The 18,532-nt window shown below is 43.4% G+C and overlaps 1 protein-coding gene across 1 annotated transcript; it reads right to left on the bottom strand.

Annotated features, from left to right (window-relative positions):
• Nucleotides 1-3,725: 3,725 nt before the first annotated feature.
• HMGN1 (high mobility group nucleosome binding domain 1) lies at nt 3,726-10,178 on the bottom strand. Its single transcript, XM_029215467.1, has 6 exons — nt 10,026-10,178; nt 9,669-9,701; nt 9,548-9,577; nt 9,415-9,465; nt 6,229-6,357; nt 3,726-4,600 (listed from the first exon to the last, which is right to left on the bottom strand). Exons 1-6 carry the CDS (start codon nt 10,038-10,040, stop codon nt 4,553-4,555), a joined length of 306 nt encoding a protein of 101 aa, XP_029071300.1. The 5' UTR covers nt 10,041-10,178; the 3' UTR covers nt 3,726-4,552.
• Between the last annotated feature and the right edge of the window lie 8,354 nt (nt 10,179-18,532).

The following is an 18,532-nucleotide window of genomic DNA, read 5'->3' as shown; positions in this document are numbered from 1 at the left end:
CTGCATCGGCAGGCGGACTCTCAACCACTGCGCCACCAGGGAAGCCCCCATAAAAGATTTTAAAAGCTGCCTGGGAAACCCATGGAATTTCAGCCTTCCAAGAGACAGAGGGTTCACATAATAGATATCCTTCGTTTAAAAGCTCACTATCGAGAGGAACGAGGTCCTTCTTCTACTTTTAAAGAGTTCCTTTATAAGATTCACTGTCACAGATAAAAGCTAGTAACGTTCAAAGATCCCCAGACTTAAATTCATAGAATATTCAGGAAAAGGATTTAAAGAGTGATACTTAGATGTATTCTTTTATACCTTGGCTTTGATGAACTTTTTTTTTACTCACATCTTTTGCACAGATTTTTTATTTTGGTCTCTGGTATTCAATTCTTTAATGCTTCCTATCTAATCTAATGCTATTCAATAAACTTGAGCAAATGTTTTACTTAAAAAAAAGAAATCAATGTGGAATCAGCATCCGAAGGTAATATGTTGATGCTAAAGATGGAACTAGCCACACTGGATTAAAAAGAAAAAGAAAAAAGCAGCTTCTTGTTAAATTGAATCTGCATGTAACTCCCTGACAAAATGCGTAAAAGACCAAAGATAAATTAATAATTTTTACTACCTAGGTAAATATCTGCTTCCTGTGCATTTTGTTCACTTTTAAGTTCCTGTTTATAGATACTGTTTTTAAAATATCCATCCTTATTTGCTTCAAAGTAATAAGGATGGTCTAGGTCAGCAATGGTTGGATGGCTTTGGGGACTGGTTGACTAGAATATGGGGACTAAGTATACTGTACTGCTTCTGAGTATGGGTAAAATTAACCTTAATTAAAAAGAAAAACTGTAATGGCCAAATTATGGCACAGCCATACAATGAACAAATAAGCAAACATTAAAACATTTTACAAATAAAGAAAAACCCAAACATATATGAAGAAAATTCAACACGTTGAAAATAATTACTTTCAGCTTCTGGGATTAAATGATTTTACTTTATTTATTTATTTTTTTTTAACAACCCTAAACATTTATGATCTGAAAACCAATTTGTTACTGAGCTGCTTCCCATTATCTATTTAACTCTTCATCACCTATTTAAGCTTAATGTTTTGAAACTCTCAACTGTCTTGCAATTATGTATTTTTACTGCAAACTCATGGAACAACTGTGGACTGTGACAGGCAAATATATATTTAGGATATATCTGTATGCATTAATAGAAATCACCCATATTTTAGTTTCACAATGCTTGTCTTAATGGGGAAAATGTCTAAATGTCTGACAAATTACATTCTTGAAATAAAATAGTATGCAGTGCTTACAAATGCTATGTAAGTATACTCATTAACCTAGGAGAAAGTTCACACAGTATGAGAAAGATTACAAACCAGGATGTAGCAGGAATTCCCTGGCCGGCCAGTGGTTAGGACTCCATGTCGCCACTGCAGGGGGCATGGGTTCAATCCTTGGTCGGGGAACTTGCAAGCCGTGAGGCTCAGCCAAAAAAACAATAACAACAAACCAAAAAACAAACAAACAAAAAAACCCACGGATGTATAATGACACCAATTTTGTAAACTCGTAAAAACACAGAAAAGGATCTGAGAAAAATGCATCTTTAAATAGTTGCCTAGTGAGTGAATTATAATTTCGGGTGTTTTTAGCTTGTCTGTTTCCTGAGTTTTTCCCCCGGTGAGCACGGATTGCCCCTGTACTGAAATCACACACACACACACACACTTCTCCCTGCCCCTGCCCTCACACTTGCATACACACTTACCAAACACCCAGACAAGACTCCTTTCCCAGGGCCTCCGTGATTATCATGCATCTCTGCATCAGGCACCAGGTTCCATGCCTTAATTCCTGATTAGTCTACATCTGAAAGGTCAAATTCAACCTCAAACAAGCCAAGAGAATGCAGGGTTCTTGCTAACTGCCTTTTCTAGTTAACAAACGAGACTGTCTGATTTGTTAGCATCATTACTAAACAGTTATCTTCCTTGTCCTTCTAGGACATCTGAACTGACCTCCACTCAACCATTCCTATCACTCAGTTCTCATTCAACTAGTTGTTGAAAGGGCAAGAAATTAACTTTTTCTAAGTACTGATGCCAGAAAAGATGCCTCAACGTGTTTTTTGGTTTTTTTTTAAAGTAATTGTTTTCTTTTGACAGCTGAAGAGAACACCCACTTGAGGGCTCATTTTATCATTAAAAAATCATAAAAGGATGCTTAAGGCAAGGATCTAGAAGTACTACATTCCAATTTTCTATAAAAGAGGCAATTTCTTTTAGGTATCAATCTATACAAGAAGTGAAAAAACCTTACCTGTTGTGCTTTTTAGAAAATTAATAAATCTCTTTAAACATATTACTAGCAATGAGTTCAGAATAAGAAAATCTTTGCATCTGTAAACATTTATCACATTCCTAGGGGTGGACGGTTGGGTAATACGAGATGAACACTGCCAGATGGGTTACAGGGTTAAAATTCACTAGTTTTTTTCCCCATTGGTTTATTTTTTAAATATTTATCTATTTGGCTGCACCAGGTCTTAGTTGCAGCATGGGGGTTCTCAGTCAAGGCATATGGGATCTTGCTCCCTGACCAGGGATCGAACCTGGGCCCCCTGCATTGGGAACGTGGAGTCTTAGATCACTGGACCACCAGGGAATTCCCTTTATTTTTTTAGATAACCCTTTAACTGCAACAAGTAGCTGCTAGAAATTCTGGTACCAAAAAATTGCATGAAGTATCCATACACACAGCAAGAGAAAATGTTTCAGCTCCATTTAAATTTGCATATCCAAACAGTCTAACAAAACTTAAAAACTACAGGCAAATCTACTTGCATCACTGTTTCAGGTCCTCCACCAAGAATTTTCCCACTCCCCAAGAGTTGCCAAAGCCCTCTTTTGGGTGTCATTTCAACCCAAATCAATGTCCTCTGCATTTCTTTCTGTAGTTTCACGTTTTACGATGCCACACCTCACCGCTGTGAGCTCTGTTCACACTGGGCATTCCAGCGGCACACAGCCCTTGCAGAGTTCTATGATCCGCCGGGACTCGTCGTTAATCTTTGGCCAGGCCACACAGCAACGTAGCATGTAGGACCTTAGCTCCCCAACTAGGGATTGAACCTGCAGCCCCTGCACTGGAAGCTCAGTTTTAACCACTGGACCGCCAGGGAAGTCCCCCCAAGGACTAATTTTTAAAGCATTCTTGCCTCCTACTAATCAAGTCCACAGGCAAAATAACATCAAACGTAGAGTTCTACACTTCGTTCCAAGGCCTCTCCCTCTTTAGTGGTGACCTTGGCAAGATGCCATCTCTGGCTCCACTTCTGCATTTGCCAAATCAGCAGTGTCCAGTACCACCTCTAAAGACTATTTAGACGGCAAAACAGAGGGACAAGGACTTGCATGAAAGTGAATCTCGAAAATAATACACAAATACAAACCTATAAGATCTCGTGCTAGCTTATTCAGTATTTATAAGCATAGTTCATAGGAAGAGTGAATAATTACGTATTTATTTTGCTTCAGAGAACAGGGGACTGATTTCCCATTAAACCAATTTAGTCACAAAAGCATCTTCAAAGTACACTGTTGAAGTATTATAGAAAAAATGAAGTATTCCACTCTTCCAAAATTTTATTAAGACTTTGGAAAAACAAATGTGAAAATTCTTTAAAATGAAATTTAAACCACAACTTAATTCATGTGCTTCAAGAAATTCTTTCATAATTGAGATTTTATTGGTTGTTTTGAGGATCAGTACACAGACATTTCAACTTGTACACAATTCTCAACATACGTACCAAAAACCTAAAAAATCATGTAGTTGTGATTCTTTTCTGAACAGTTATTCCAGTGACTTTCCAGCTTAAAATTTGGGGGCAAATTTTCCTTCACAGGATATCAAGTACCAATATCTTCAAATATTGATATGCTGTTACATCGTAAGTCCCACTAATTCACAATTTAATATCACATACACTACATACTCAAATTGTCAATCGTTCACAGCACATTAACAGTTACTAGAAGAACTGGACTACCACGACCAAAGATGTTACAGAGTGCACAAAACTCTGCCCAGGAGAGCCAAGATCAAGGGGTGAGTGGTTTGCTTTAGGAAACAATTCTACCAAAAACAACGTGGGAAGAGAAGTAATTTAAAGTGTTTAAGACATTAAATGCGCAACTGACTCCAAACTGCCATTTAGTATGCTTTGTATTATAGGATATAAAAGCTACCCTCCATCTGTGGAATGTTAAGCTGACACCCAAGACAATCAAAGCCTCCCATATTCAATATCCCACTATTTTCTGGTTGTACCAAAAAATAAACAACCAGCAAATGATTTCACCTCTTAAAAAAAAGCATTTACACTTAAAAAATGGGATGAGGTGGGATTCCTTCCTTTTTAAAAATGTTTCTAGAGCTACTAAAAAACTTGCATTTACAAAATAGTTGATAAAAATATTCCTCTGGATTGTACAAGAAGGGAAACAGGGACCACTGATAGGACCAGGTGTGTGATATTAATCAGACTTGGCTTCTTTCTCTCCTGCTTCATGAGAAGCTGGGCTCTGCAAAATCAAAGGAAAAACAGTGATAGAACATTTGACTTTTGTGTCAGTGTTATAATGTTAGAGATATTTAGCATTTAATACAGTGTAAGTTTTACTCATTACTATTATTAAGTCTTAACAATACATTCAATCCTCATTATTTGTAGATTCTGTATTTATAAATTTACTGACTCACTAAAATTTATTTGTAACCCCAAATCAATACTCATGTTTCATGTTCCATGGTCATGTACGTGCAGATACAGAGCAGCAAAAATATGAGTCACCCGACACAGACATTCCCAGCTGAGGCCCTTCTGCCTTGTTTCAGCTGTAACACTGTAAACAAGTGTCTTTTTCACACTCTGTTTAGTGCCACACATTTCACATTTTTTTTGTGCTTTTGGTCAACAAAGTTTACTAGACAAGTATAGTGCTGTCCAGTACTATGTGCTATGCAAGAAGGTTGTGACGTGCCATGTGAAGACACACGTTAGAGCGCTTCACTGAGGCACGAGTTATAGTGCTGTTTCTGTTGGCCCTGAGTTCAATATTAACTTACCCAAAACATACATTAAACAGAGACACATAAAATAAGGTTATGGTTTGATCTGTTGATGGAAATGTTGTGATGAGAACATTTTGAGAATTTCCACTATGAGCAACCGTCCAGTATACAGAGCAACCTTATAGAACACAACCATCATGAATAACGAGAATCAACTGTAGTTGATAAAAGGGATCAGAAGGCCTCATTCTCCCCTTAAAACTGGATTAGTTAATTTCATCTTACTATCACATAATATTTGACTTGGGCTTAGATTTAGGAATTTGTGACTGCAAATCGGGGGAGTAAGTAGTTATTACGTTAAAATCTGATCTATAAATATAAAAGTCTAAAAATTAATATTCTATTTATATTTTCTGCTTAACCAATGTTAAAAAAAAAAAAAAGGCTTGGCTTAAAAAGTTATTTACCACAACCTTGCAACACACTTTTTTTTTTTAAGGTAAAACCTCTTTTTCTCAGAGCTTAAAAGGATAAAGATTAAGGACATCAATCTTTTTAATTGCTTAATCTAAGTTACTACTTAATCCTAGACAAGTGGCTTTTAAGAAAAATAAGCCTTCTTTATTAGAAAGTGGGAAAAATAAGACAAACGAAGGGAATCAATTAAAAAAATTTAAAGCAATATCCAGAATATAAAAACCAAACAAGATTATTAACAGTTCTACAGATGGCAATTTGGGGAAGAAAAAAGACTAGAATATTTGTTTAAAGAAAACCCCTAGGTCATGTTAAAGAAAGAAAAATGTGTTATACCATTTAGTAAATTAAATCTTTTTAAAAACTCACACAAGCAATTAAATTAATGAACCCCATACACAATAAAGATCATGAATCTGAGTTTGAAATTCTGAATACATTACAATTTCTTGTTCACTCACTTAAAAAAACCCATTTACACATATATTTTCAAATAGGATCTAATGCATAAAAATAATCTGTCCATTCACTTGGGAGTTACTGTACAAAACTCTGTTCAATATCCTAAAGGATAAAGACTGCCTTATCTGCTACATAAAAATATAGTTTATTATCTACTCTTCAGATTCAAAATGAACAACACACAAACACTTCTGACCTCCTCATTTTTAGTTTCTCCATTTTCTGCAGGTAAGTCTTCTTTAGTCTCTTGGTTAGCCACTTCAGCCTGCTTTCCCTTTGCTCCCCTTTTCCCTTTCGTTTGCACTTTTTTGTCGGAAGATTTATCCTGTGACAGAACAAGAATATATTTTAAGTATCAACCCTGCACTTACTAACATTTTCTGACTTGCTAGAGAGATTGCATCCACCGCAGTTGCAATGTTAATGTGGTCGTGTGTCACCTCTGAGTTATAGGACACACCTTAAGGTCCACCCCCAGTAATCAGGACCACACAGCACACTGAGGAGACCCTTAACAGCACCTGCACACCAAGTGTCATCAGACTTACAACAATTAAACCTAATTAAACCTAAAGCCTCAGCTACAACCCTTCTCCACTTTCTCAATTACCCGCTATTCTCTAAAGTTCCACATGAGAGAACAAATGAAGTGAAGAACTGCTGGAGGAATCGCTTCCCCAATATAACCCTACCTACCCCCAAACTCTTTAAGCAGGAAAAATAATCAAATTGTCAAATAACCACTGTCTTGACAAGATGGTTACCCTCACAGTTAAGACCTTTCACCTGAGAAAAGCACCATGTTGTTAAGGTCAGACTGACTATCCTACTACAGTTCTGCTACAGTTAGTCCCTTGATATCATATAAGAAGTAGCTAAAAGGATCAATTTTGAGTTTATCGTTTTCATTTAGGTGTTTGAAGAACCTGAAAAGCACAGGTGTTAGTATGATGATAAGAGATTCAAAGGTTAAGCCACTTTAAAGTAATATAAAACAGTATTTCTGGACACCATCAACTGGGAAGAAGACACTTAAGTATTTCCTGTAAGTAGAGAATGTAGTTAACAGCCGACTTAGATAAGACCAATAGTGACCGATACTTCTATAATGGCATTCCATACATGAATGCATGACAACTACTAGTAATTCAGTATCTTTAGAATAATAAATTACCTAAACAAACATATTTGGGACAACACCGCTACATACATTGCCACTATGAAGCGTGACAATCGTTTCTGTATTTAAAAATGATTCTTTTATAATCTGATTTCTTTAGATTTCTCATTAATTTAATAACCATTATCACAGTAACAAAAATGTAAAACCTGAAACGTGAAAACAGAACTATGCAATAGCCTGGACTGAAATAATACCATTTTAACTATCAACAGCTGGAAAGTGACACAAAACAAAATAAATCAACACGTCTGTAGTATGGTAATCAATACATCAAAAGCTTTACCTCCTGTTTAAGGCTTTAAAACGATTCGGTTATGAAGACAAAGATATATTATTGAAACTAAAAGGAGAAAAAGGCTCCTCCCCTCTCCCCATCATTTTTCTTTTGGGAAAACTGAACTGACAGGTTTGTTTCTCAAGAAACACTGACGTGAAAACTTACCTGTTGATTATAACTGATGTCCCAAACCCAACTGGAGGTAAAATTTGAACTGTTTTCATTAAAAAAAAATTTTAGGGCAAATCAAAATACAGACGCAGGTAAATAAAGAAAGAAAAATTTGGGCTTCCCTGGTGGCACAGTGGTTAAGAATCCGCCTGCCAATGCAGGGGACACGGGTTCGAGTCCTGGTCCGGGAAGATCCCACATGCCGTGGAGCAACTAAGCCCACATGCCACAACTACTGAGCCTGTGCCCTAGAGCCCGCGAGCCGCAACTACTGAGCCCGCGTGCTGCAACTACTGAAGCCCGTGGTCCTAGAGCCCGTGCTCTGCAACAAGAGAAGCCATTGCAATGAGAAGCCCGCACACTGCAACGAAGAGTAGTCCCCACTCACAACTAGAGAAAGCCTGCACGCAGCAACGAAGACCCAAGACTGCCAATAAAATTTTTTAAAAAATTAAAGAAAAGAAAAATTTAAGAGAAAACAGGCATAGTATTCCAGCCAATCAGTTTATTTAAAAAAGCAAATAATAAAACGTGTAATAATAAATAGTACACTGTTCAAGCAGACTTTTTGCAACAAGAGCCACTATTTTTCCCGCCTACTCTTATTTCTCATACAGAATTATCCCATTCTTTTCTGGTGTAAGAAATTTCAAGTTGACATACTACGCCTACACCTTCCTTGAACCCTCTTAAGAAGGATCACAAAACAACTTTCTATTGAAAAAACGTTAAGATTTTTACACTCAGCTCTGTACAATGTTTAAAGAAAGAAATGAAAGGAATCTTTGATTATGCAGTGTTTACCTTTCACCTACACTTTTAGGAAAGGGGTAATGACGATAAGGATTTTGGGGAGAGACTTCTAATAGCAAACTCTCACTTAAGTTTTGAGTAAACAGAAATTAATCACACCATGAATTTCCCCTGAAGAACAAGGAAGAGCTTTACAGAGGGTGGTATCAATGCTAAATCCAAACACAAAGTTACAAATAACATGCACACATTTAGCTTTTCCAACTTAAAAATTTTCAAACCTACATATATATATCCAACAACTACCCAAAAGACCGGCAATGTGAATAAAGCAATCATGAATCTATTCTAGAGCAGCAACCATCATACTATTTACGATAAAATAACGTAGTGAACTCCTATACATATAATGGTATATAAAATACTTTTAGAAGACTGTTAATCATGTTTTCAGAGAACACAGCTCTTGATCTACCCCTGGACATAAGATATGTTCCCCTACCTTGCCTCAAGCACCTTATATGCAAAAACTTACACATTCCCTATCTCCTGGCCTCAGTCCTAGCCTCGCTGATATTGTCAAAAGAGGAAGTACAAGCATGCAACCAACAGAGGACCCCTAACCAAAACATACACAACACAAAGAATGGATTTCCCTGGTAAGCGAAAGTTATTCTTCAATATTTTTAGCCGTCTTAAGTTTCCCAAATTCTGCAGCAGCATTAAGGTGATACATTATGTTCCCGTAAACCGGGATGATGACTACATCTACTGTATTTTACCCAAACCAGAAAAAGCATTGTTTACTGAAGTTACTATAACATAGAATTAAAGTGATAAATAAGGTAACACTATGACTTTTTAGGAGACTATGACATCAAACTGTGGTTGATTTTGAGATTCTCAAAGTCAAGATCTCAGCTGCTGGCAATGCGCGTTAGGTAGCACTGCAGCATTTCGAAGACACCACGATCTCTTAAGGTGAGTGTGAAACCTACCTTTCCTGCCGCCTTTTTTGGCTTCGTTTCCACTTTTGCAGGAACCGGTTTCTGAAAGGCAAAGATAGCACTTAGTTTCTTCCCTGGGTACGATCCCACGGAAAAGAGAGGTCAGGGGGCTCGCTTTACTTACAGCTGACAACCTCGCCGATCTCCTCTTGGGCTTTGGGAGAAAAAAAGGAAAATGAGCAAGGAATGCGGGGTGCGGTGCAAACCGAAACCACCCCCGGGAGAGAAGAGGAGCGGGTTCTTACCTCCTCCTTCGCCGCCCCCTCGGCGGAGCTGACCTGCGGGAGAAAGCAGACGGCGAGTGGACGCAGCCCGCAAACAAAAGTGCCCGCGAGCCCAGCGCCCGCCCGCCCGCGAGAACAATGCTCGGCCGCGTGACGTCAGCGGCTTCCCGCCGCCGCGTTCGAATCTCCCACCCTGCTCCTCGGGCCGCCGAACGTTCCAGAACGGCGCGCCTGGGGCCGCCGTGCGCCCTCCCGCCGCAGGTCCGGACGCCTCCCGGGCCCAACGGTGCCGAGAGCGCGGCGGGCCTGGGCCTCGCGGGGCGCCGGGGCCGGCCGGGCGGCGGAGGGGGGCGTGTGAGGGCCGCGGCCGCCGCTCACCTTCCTCTTGGGCATCGTCGCGGCAGGGCGGGCGCGTGCCGGGTGCCTGCGGGCCGCGGCGCGCCGAGAGCCTTCGCGAACCTGGGCTGCCTGGCCGCTGCCGCTCCTCCCGCCGCCCGAGCTGCTGGGACCCGCGGCGGGGGCGGTGGGAGAACCGGATGGAACCGGATTGGGAGCCCGCCCCCTCCTCCCCCCGCGTCCCCCAGCCGCGGGCTCCCCCTCCCCGTCGGCCGGGCCGCCCCCCGCCCCCGCCCATTGGCTACGGGGCCCACCGCGCCGCGGCCCGGGCCCCGAATAGGTGAGGCGGGCCGTCACTCGACCACTGCGCCCCGCCCCCGCTCTCGGCGCCCCTACCCGCCCGCCGTCTCGCAGGGCCCCAGACCCAGGCGAGGGGGCGGGGCCCCACAGGCAGCTCTCGCCTCACGGTAGTTTGTTTGAAGCTGAGCTGCAAAGTGCGGTCTGCGCGCCGATTGGCGGAGGCCCGCCACGTGGCCGCCGGTCACCACCCTGCTGGATACCTGAGCGCCCGTCAGCTCCCGGAAAGCCCCAGGATAGGGTCTCTTCCCTCTAGGGTCAATTGGATCTCACAGACTGGGAAGGGAGAGACAACAGGTTCAAGTACGAACCAATTTCTCCCAACTCAGTGAGAAAGGCTATCTAATAGGTCTCCCGTCTTGCTGGCCTGCGGGAAATGGGTCCTAGTGCGCAGGAGCGGGAAGGGAGGCCGTGGGAAGGAAAGTCGGCGCGGGCACGCGCGGGTCTCCAGTGCGCAGGCGCGGGTCTTTGCGAAGGCCATGGAATTGCGGCCTGGCTACCATACAGGGTTGCTCGCGGTCCGGCCTTTCTGTAGCTTCTTTTAAGTCATCCCTCCTTTGGGGGGCCGGGGGTGCAGGCGGTTTGTCTCAGGAGCATAGTGGGCGTCTGAGTCCCGGCCCCCACCGGCCCTAGTACGCGGACCCACTCTCAGACCCCCTCGCCGGCTGATCTACTCCTGTGCAGAAGTGAAACAGGAAGCACGCCCATCCGGCTCCTGCCTGTTTTTTAACCACGTGGCTCACCTAAGCACCTTTCTGAGGTGGAAAGAGCTTCAGGCTGGGGGGGGTCTGAGCTGGGAACCCCGGAACCTGTGAGGTCACATGTTACCCAGTTTCTTTAATGAATAAGAAAATTATGTTTAGAAGGACTGATTCAGTTGGGTTAATGCAGAAAAAGGTTTTAATCGGAAAATTGTCAGCTGGAATTCATGGAGAAGAAGAAGAGGAAATTCATGGAGTACTTTGAGTCCGAAAAATTGGAAACAGACTAAATGTCCATTTGAAAGGCCCGGAGAAACGATGACACCTTCACCTTCACGTAGTAGATTAATGAGCTACGTATTCTAGTCATTCGAAAAAGAATGAGGCCGCTCTTCACGGAAGAATTGAATTTTGAAAACCACTAGTCAGACTCTGACTCCTGATCAGTAACTCTAGTGCCTTCCCTTCTCATTCAAGAAATTATTGGACTTCCCTAGTGGTCCAGTGGTTAAGACTCTGCGCTTCCACTGCAGGGGTCGCGGGTTTCTGGTGAGGGGTCTACGATCCCGCATGCTGCGCTGCGCCGCCAAAAAAAAAAGAAAATAAAATCTCAAGTCCTTAAAGTGACATATACTCCTCTGCCATCTGGCCCACTTCAAACGGTTTTCACCGCTGCTTCCCTCGGTTCACCTTCCCAGCCGCAAGTAGGCGGGGCAGTCCTGCTTCAGGACTTGTCGCCTGCTGCTCCCTCTGCCTGGAATGCTTCATGCACTGCGTCAGACCAGTGCTGCTCTATTCCTCATCCCCTTTGGATCTTTGCACAGATGTCACCATCTCATTGAGGCCTTTCTTGGCCTTTCAGTTTAGGATTGCAGCTCCCCATCTCCAGTTGTCTGCACAGCATCTATTGAGACTAAATAGCTATATTGAGTATAAAGTTATACGTTCATTGTATATTTCAGGAAGATGCACAAGGACGTGGTGCCAGTGGTTGCCTTTGGGAAGAACAGTTGGGGGGAGTAGGGTAAGATGGAAATTTATCCTTTTCTCTCTCTCTCTTTTTTTTTTTTTGCTGAGAACACTAAGTTTTTTCTTTTCTTCTTCTTGAGATCCATTCTGGCAATCCTGTCCCTCTCTAATCTCCCCTTTTTCTGTTTCTTCCTTTCACATCACCTTGCATATTTCCTTTATGGCTCTGATCACATTCTGTAATTGCTTTATGTGTTTAGTTATTTGTTGCCTGTCTCCCTCACAGGAGTATGAGTTCCATGAGGGTAGGAGCCCTGTTAATCTTGACACCACTTCGTTCCCAGAAACTATTACATGTTTGTTGAATTAGTAATTTTTTTAAATTGAAGTATAGTTGATTTACAGTGTTGTGTTAGTTTCAGGTGTACAGCACAGTGATTCATTTATACATATACATATATTCTTTTTCAGATGCTTTTCCCTTATAGGTTACTTTTCTTTATTTTTCCCCTCTCCTATTTGCATTAAAAAATGATAGCATCAGAGAGTCCAAGTTTGTGGCACAAACATGTAGTGAGCACCTTCCCTGTGCCAGTCATTGTGATAGGCCCTGGGGTAGAGAGACTGAAGGCAGGACACTGTTCCCAAGGACTTGGGGTGGTAGTTTAGTGGAGAGAATAAAGTACATAAATTGGCCTGGCCTACTAAGGGAAAGGGGAAGCCAGAGGAAGAGGGACAGCACATCTCAAGGCGTGCAGACTTAACAGAACGTGACGGCCGTCCAGAGCCCTCAGAATGGCACGGATGGGCCCATCGACGGTGGAAAGTAAAGATTAAAGAAAAGAGGCAGAAAAAAGAAGGGCAGCCTGCAGAAAGCATTTGATGCCAGGCTAAGGGGTTTGGCCATTATCCAAGGAGTGGGAGACATTGCAAGGTTTGGGTTTTTTTGTTTTGTTTGTTTTGTTTTGTTTTCTGCTGTGCGGTTTGCGGGATCTTAGTTCCCTGACCAGGGACTGAACCCGGGCCCTCAGCAGTGAGAGTTCGGAGTCCTCACCGCTGGACCGCCAGGGAATCCCGTACGGTCTTAATCAAGAGATGATGTGCTGAGATCTCAACCTCATGAAGATCTTTCTCCCATGAGAACTGAAGATGCACTAGGCCAGAGGTGAGAGACTTGCGGCCTACAGATGTTTGCTTTGGTCGGGATTTTTTTAAAGTTGCCAAAACAAGCACGTGGAGCAACCGAGAACACAGTAGGGAAACTGTTAGTATCTTTTCAAAGCTAAACAGATACTCCATGACTCAGTAATGCCACTCCTAGAAACATACCCAACAAAAATGCTTAGGCCTGTTCACAAGAAGACATGAAATAGAATATTCATATCTGAGCTATTTTATAGGCCCAAACTGGCAGCAACTTGAATGCCCACCAACAGAAGAATGGATGAATAAATGGAAAAGTATGAACAGTAAGAAATAGCTGTCTGCAACTGCACACAAGAGGTGGATGAATCTCACAGGCACAATGTTGAGAGAAAGATGCCAGACCACAGTACTTGTGATCCTGTTCGTACACTGTACTAAGGCAGGCACAACGAATCTAGTCTGTCTGAAGTCAGGATAGTAGTGGGGGTAGGTGGGGGGGTAGTGACTGGAACAGAGCAGCGGAGGGCTTTAGGGAGCTGGCCATCTTCCATTTCTTTTTTTTTTTTTGCGGTACGCGGGCCTCTCCCGTTGCGGAGCACAGGCTCTGGGCGCGCAGGCTCAGCGGCCATGGCTCACGGGCCCAGCCGCTCCGCGGCATGTGGGATCTTCCCGGACCGGGGCATGAACCTGTGTCCCCTGCATCGGCAGGCGGACTCTCAACCACTGCGCCACCAGGGAAGCCCCATCTTCCATTTCTTGATCTGGATGTTACTTGTACTGTTGTGTGCGCCTTGTGAATATTCATCGAGCTGTGCACTTAATGTATACATTTCTGGCTAGATATCAGCAGTAAAGTTTTAAAGACTTTTTCGGCAACATGTCAAAATCAGATGATTTCACATACAAATTGAGCTCTTCAGCTTCTCCTGGCCTCCCTTGTGTGTGCGTTCCACAGGCTGCACTTGACCTTATAACTTGCAAGGAGGCTTCCTTTCTCCAGAGTGCCAGGGTCCCAGTGCTGCTGATTTTTCTCACCTGTGTCTTCTGCCGCGCCCCCAAAGGCAGTTTGAGATGCCTGTGTGTGAGCGTGCATAATTATAGATGCCACCTTTTATATTTCTGTTTATTTTTGGAAGAAATATTTATGTGGCTCAAAATTCCAAGTGCAAAATGATTGCTGAGGGCTTCCCTGGTGGCGCAGTGGTTGAGAGTCCGCCTGCCGATGCAGGGGACACGGGTTCGTGCCCTGGTCCGGAAAGATCCCACATGCCGCAGAGTGGCTGGGCCCATGAGCCGGTGCTCCGCAATGAGAGGGGCCGCAGCAGTGAGAGGCCCGCGTACCAAAAAAAAAAACCGATTGCTGAGAAGTCTCCATTCCACTTCTGTCCCCCCAGATGTCTGGTTCTCTCAAGGAGGAGCCAATGTTGCTGCTTCTTGTGGATCCTTCCAGACGTATTTTATGCACATACAAGCAAATATGTGTGTGTATATATATTTTTTCTTCCTTTTTCTCATTTTTCACAGTTTGACAACTTGCACTTTTCACTTAATGGAGTTTGTTTCCTATGAGTACTTATAAGATTCCTTCTCCTTTTTATTGCTGCATTGTAGTCCACTGTATAGATGTGCCAAACATTTTAAAACCAATTCTCTATTGACTGGACTTTTCGAATTGTGCCCAGTCTTTCGTTCCCACAAAGGACGCTGCAGTGAATAACCACGTACGTACACATCACGTGGCACATTGTATAAAACAACAAAATGTTCTTGCAAGTCCTGACTTAAATTATTTCTATTATAGAGTTCACTTACGTCTTTGAAAACTTAAGATAAGTTTGGAATGTTTAATGCTTAGAGGTTTTAAACAACTATAAATCTAAAACTAACTTTTGAACCCCCAAATCTCTACAAAACCAATAAACTTTAAACCAACAGCATTAACATGAAGAATGAGTTTTGCTAAAAGCAAACTGCTGCACGCCTATGGTGTTTGTCCCATATGATCTCTGTGGTGTTTGTTCTGGCACCTTATGTGTACAATTGACAAGCGATCATTCATTCAGCCCTTTGTGGTATGACTTAGGTTTCGTGTGATATAGATAACACCATTTATGAATTAAAATCATCTATAATTTTATAGATGCTTTTACAATTACCTGTAAAACTGTGGAAAGCTGGCCCCACTTGGGGCCAAACCTAAACACGCACCCAACACAGGCACAAAAATAGGCAATGCTTGGTCAAAAGTAGCAGTCTATGCTGCTGGGTGATCCTGAATGTCGATGATCACCTGAACACACAAAATTTTAAAAAAAATCCCCAAGAGGGCTTCCCTGGTGGCGCAGTGGTTGAGAGTCCGCCTGCCGATGCAGGGGACGCGGGTTCGTGCCCCGGTCCGGGAAGATCCCCCATGCCGCGGAGCGGCTGGGCCCGTGAGCCATGGCCGCTGAGCCTGCGCGTCCGGAGCCTGTGCTCCGCAACGGGAGAGGCCACAACAGTGAGAGGCCCGCGTACCCCAAAAAAAAAAAAAAAAAAGAAATCCCCAAGAACCTTCAGGACCTTTGTACACATTCACAGAAGTATGCTTACCACCACTCCACCCCGGGGTCCACGTGTCCCGCCTTGGAAAATCACGCGTTGATTCAGCCTGGTCGATGAGGAGGTGATTGCAGGAATTTTAGTTTATTTTATTCATTTATTTATTTTGGCTGCACCGTGCAGCCTACAGGATCTTAGTTCCCTAACCAGGAATGAAGCTGTGCCCGCTGCAGTGGAAGTGTGGAGTCCTAACCACTGGACCACCAGGGAAGTCTCTCTTTTTTTTTTTTTTTCCTAGGGATTTCAGAAAAAAGAATTACAAGCATAATGTAGGGCAGAATTGGTGGTGATAGACAAAGTTAAACAGTTTGCCTACCCCACGCCAGGTGCTGTCCTAGACCTAGGGATATAGTGGTGAACACAAGAGTCAAGTTGCCTGTCCTCATGGGGCTTCCATTCTAGTGGGAGTACAAATAAAAAAGGTAATGAGATTCCTTCACAGGGTGACAGTGCCTTGAAGGAAGAAAACTGTCACAATATAGAATGTGCTGGAGGCACACTGAATGGGGCTAGTAGATGGGATAGTCAGGAGGGGTCTCTGGGGAGAGAAGTGAAGGGTAAGATGACCTGGCCTCTGGGGGATCTGAGGGAGAAGCCTCTGGACAGAGGAGACAGCTCCTACAAAGGTCCTGAGGTAGGACTGACCTTGGCGTGTTGGAAGGAGAGATTAATTAACTACGTATTGTAGTTAGAGAAGAAAGCAGTGGCCAGGATGTGAGGGCAGTGGCGGAGCTATGAAGGGGACTTATGTCACTGATCTGGACTCCAAGTAGAGGTCAGGCTGAGAGGTTGGGATGTGAAGTCTTGTTGCTGGGAGGAGGCATGGGAGACCAGAGGAGACATTTTAATGTTGTCTAGGCAACGAGTGAATAGGATGTTGGCTGTGGGGATGGAGATCAGTGGAGGGAGGGATTTGGGATGTGTTTTGGTGGAGGTAACTGGCAGGATTCTTCAGTGGATTGGGTGGGAGGGAGAGGAGAGAGAGTTTTGGCTAGGAGTAATAAAAACCCAAATCAGCATAAACAATAAGAAGGTGGATTATCTCCCATGACAGAGTGTTCCAGACTGGGGGATTCAGCGGCTTACTGCATTATCACAGTCTCAGGTTCTTTTCTGCCTTTTGCTGTGCTCCTGGCTGCTATAGACTCCTTCTTCTGAGTTGGCTTCATCCTCAGTCCGGAAGTGCAATTCCAGATGTCACATCCAGATTTATAGCATCCAGGCAAAGCATGTCTCTTTTCCCAGAAGCCCTCACTCGATTGCCTTTACTTACTGGTCAGAACTGGGTCACATGCAAGGGGGGATGGGATACTCTTAGAGCAAATCAAGTCCACCCCTCGAGTCGGGGGTAGGGCCAGGAGTAGAGGGCGTGGATGCCTGAACAAAATAAGGGCCCCGTGAGGAAGGACAAGGAAGGGAATGGGCTGATCATCATCTGTGTCCAGTAGGCTGTGTCCATGGGGAGCCACTCACCAGGTTGGGGACACAGGGGGCTTGAGGGGAAGCAGGTGGGTTTGGTGTTGACACATTGAGTTTGAGGTGCTTAGGGAACGTCCAGTGTTCAGCAGGCAGTTGGATCTACAGGTCTGGAGCTCTGGGGAAGGACACAGCTGAAAGAAGTGATGTGCTGTGAGGGCTGAGACCACAGGTATGTGGATAGTCAAATAGGGATTGGAAAGTGTCTACTACACTGACAACTAAGGATGTCACCCACTGTCCTGATGGAGCAGTTTCAGTGAGTGGTAGGGAGGGAACCAGACTTAAGTTAAAGAGAGTAGAAAGGGAGAAGTGGGAAGAGTTCCAGACCCTACTGCGCTGTGCTGAATTGTACTGTATCCCAAGAAGCCCAGTCTCTGGGCCAGTTTGTCCATGTGGTGAAGATGGAAGATAAACTAGGGCAGGTGTGAGCCTGTGAGCAAAAGGTGCGAAGGGAGATGATGGTCAGAGCACTTGAATGCCTATTGTTCACTACTCTGCTGGATATCCAAGTTGCTGCAGAAAGATGAGATGCAAAGGACGCAGATGAAAGCAAAGATACAGGCCCTGATACAGGAGCTCTCAAGGACCACTATGCTCAATGAGTTGGCCAGAAATGCCCCAACACAAACAAAGAGCCCAAAGATGACCAATAGACATAGAACTTACCATGCAGTATATATTTCTAGCCTGCTTGCAAACTTTATGGGTACATGACTATATAAATACTTGTTATTAGATAAGATCATTGGAATTATTGTTACAAGCTTTCCCTTCCAGCAGTCCACAGTATCGATTGTTATTTTAGAAAGAACACTAAGAAAAAAATTGGAAACTGGAAAATTGTCACATTATTCTTTCCTGCTCCCTAGTTGAGTTTGGCTTTCCAAATATGAAAAGGAAATGTCTTAATCTGTTCGGGCTGCTATAACAGAAGTGCCATAGACTGGATGGCTTATAAACGGTAGAAATATATTTCTCACCATTCTGGAGGCTAGAAAACTCAAGATCAAGGTGCTGGCAGATTCATTGTCTGGTGAGAACCCACTTCCTGGTTCATAGATGGCTGTCTTGAGCTGTGTCCTCAAGTGGCAGGAGGGGGAAAGCAGCTCTCTGGGGTCTCTTTTATAAGGGCACTAATCCTATTCATGAAGGCTCCACACCCATGACCTAATCACCCCAAAGGCCCCACCTCCTAACACCATCACATGAAGGATTATGTTTCAACTTTTGAATTTTGGAGGAACACAAATATTCCGTCTATAGCAGGAACACTCCCTGCATCTCTTCCAGATTGCTCAG

The sequence above is a fragment of the Monodon monoceros genome, unplaced genomic scaffold, assembly GCF_005190385.1.
Source record: "Monodon monoceros isolate NGI ecotype Baffin Bay Population unplaced genomic scaffold, NGI_Narwhal_1 Super_Scaffold_11, whole genome shotgun sequence".
Classification (NCBI taxonomy): domain Eukaryota; kingdom Metazoa; phylum Chordata; class Mammalia; order Artiodactyla; family Monodontidae; genus Monodon; species Monodon monoceros.
This window is presented reverse-complemented; position numbering and strand designations above follow the sequence as displayed.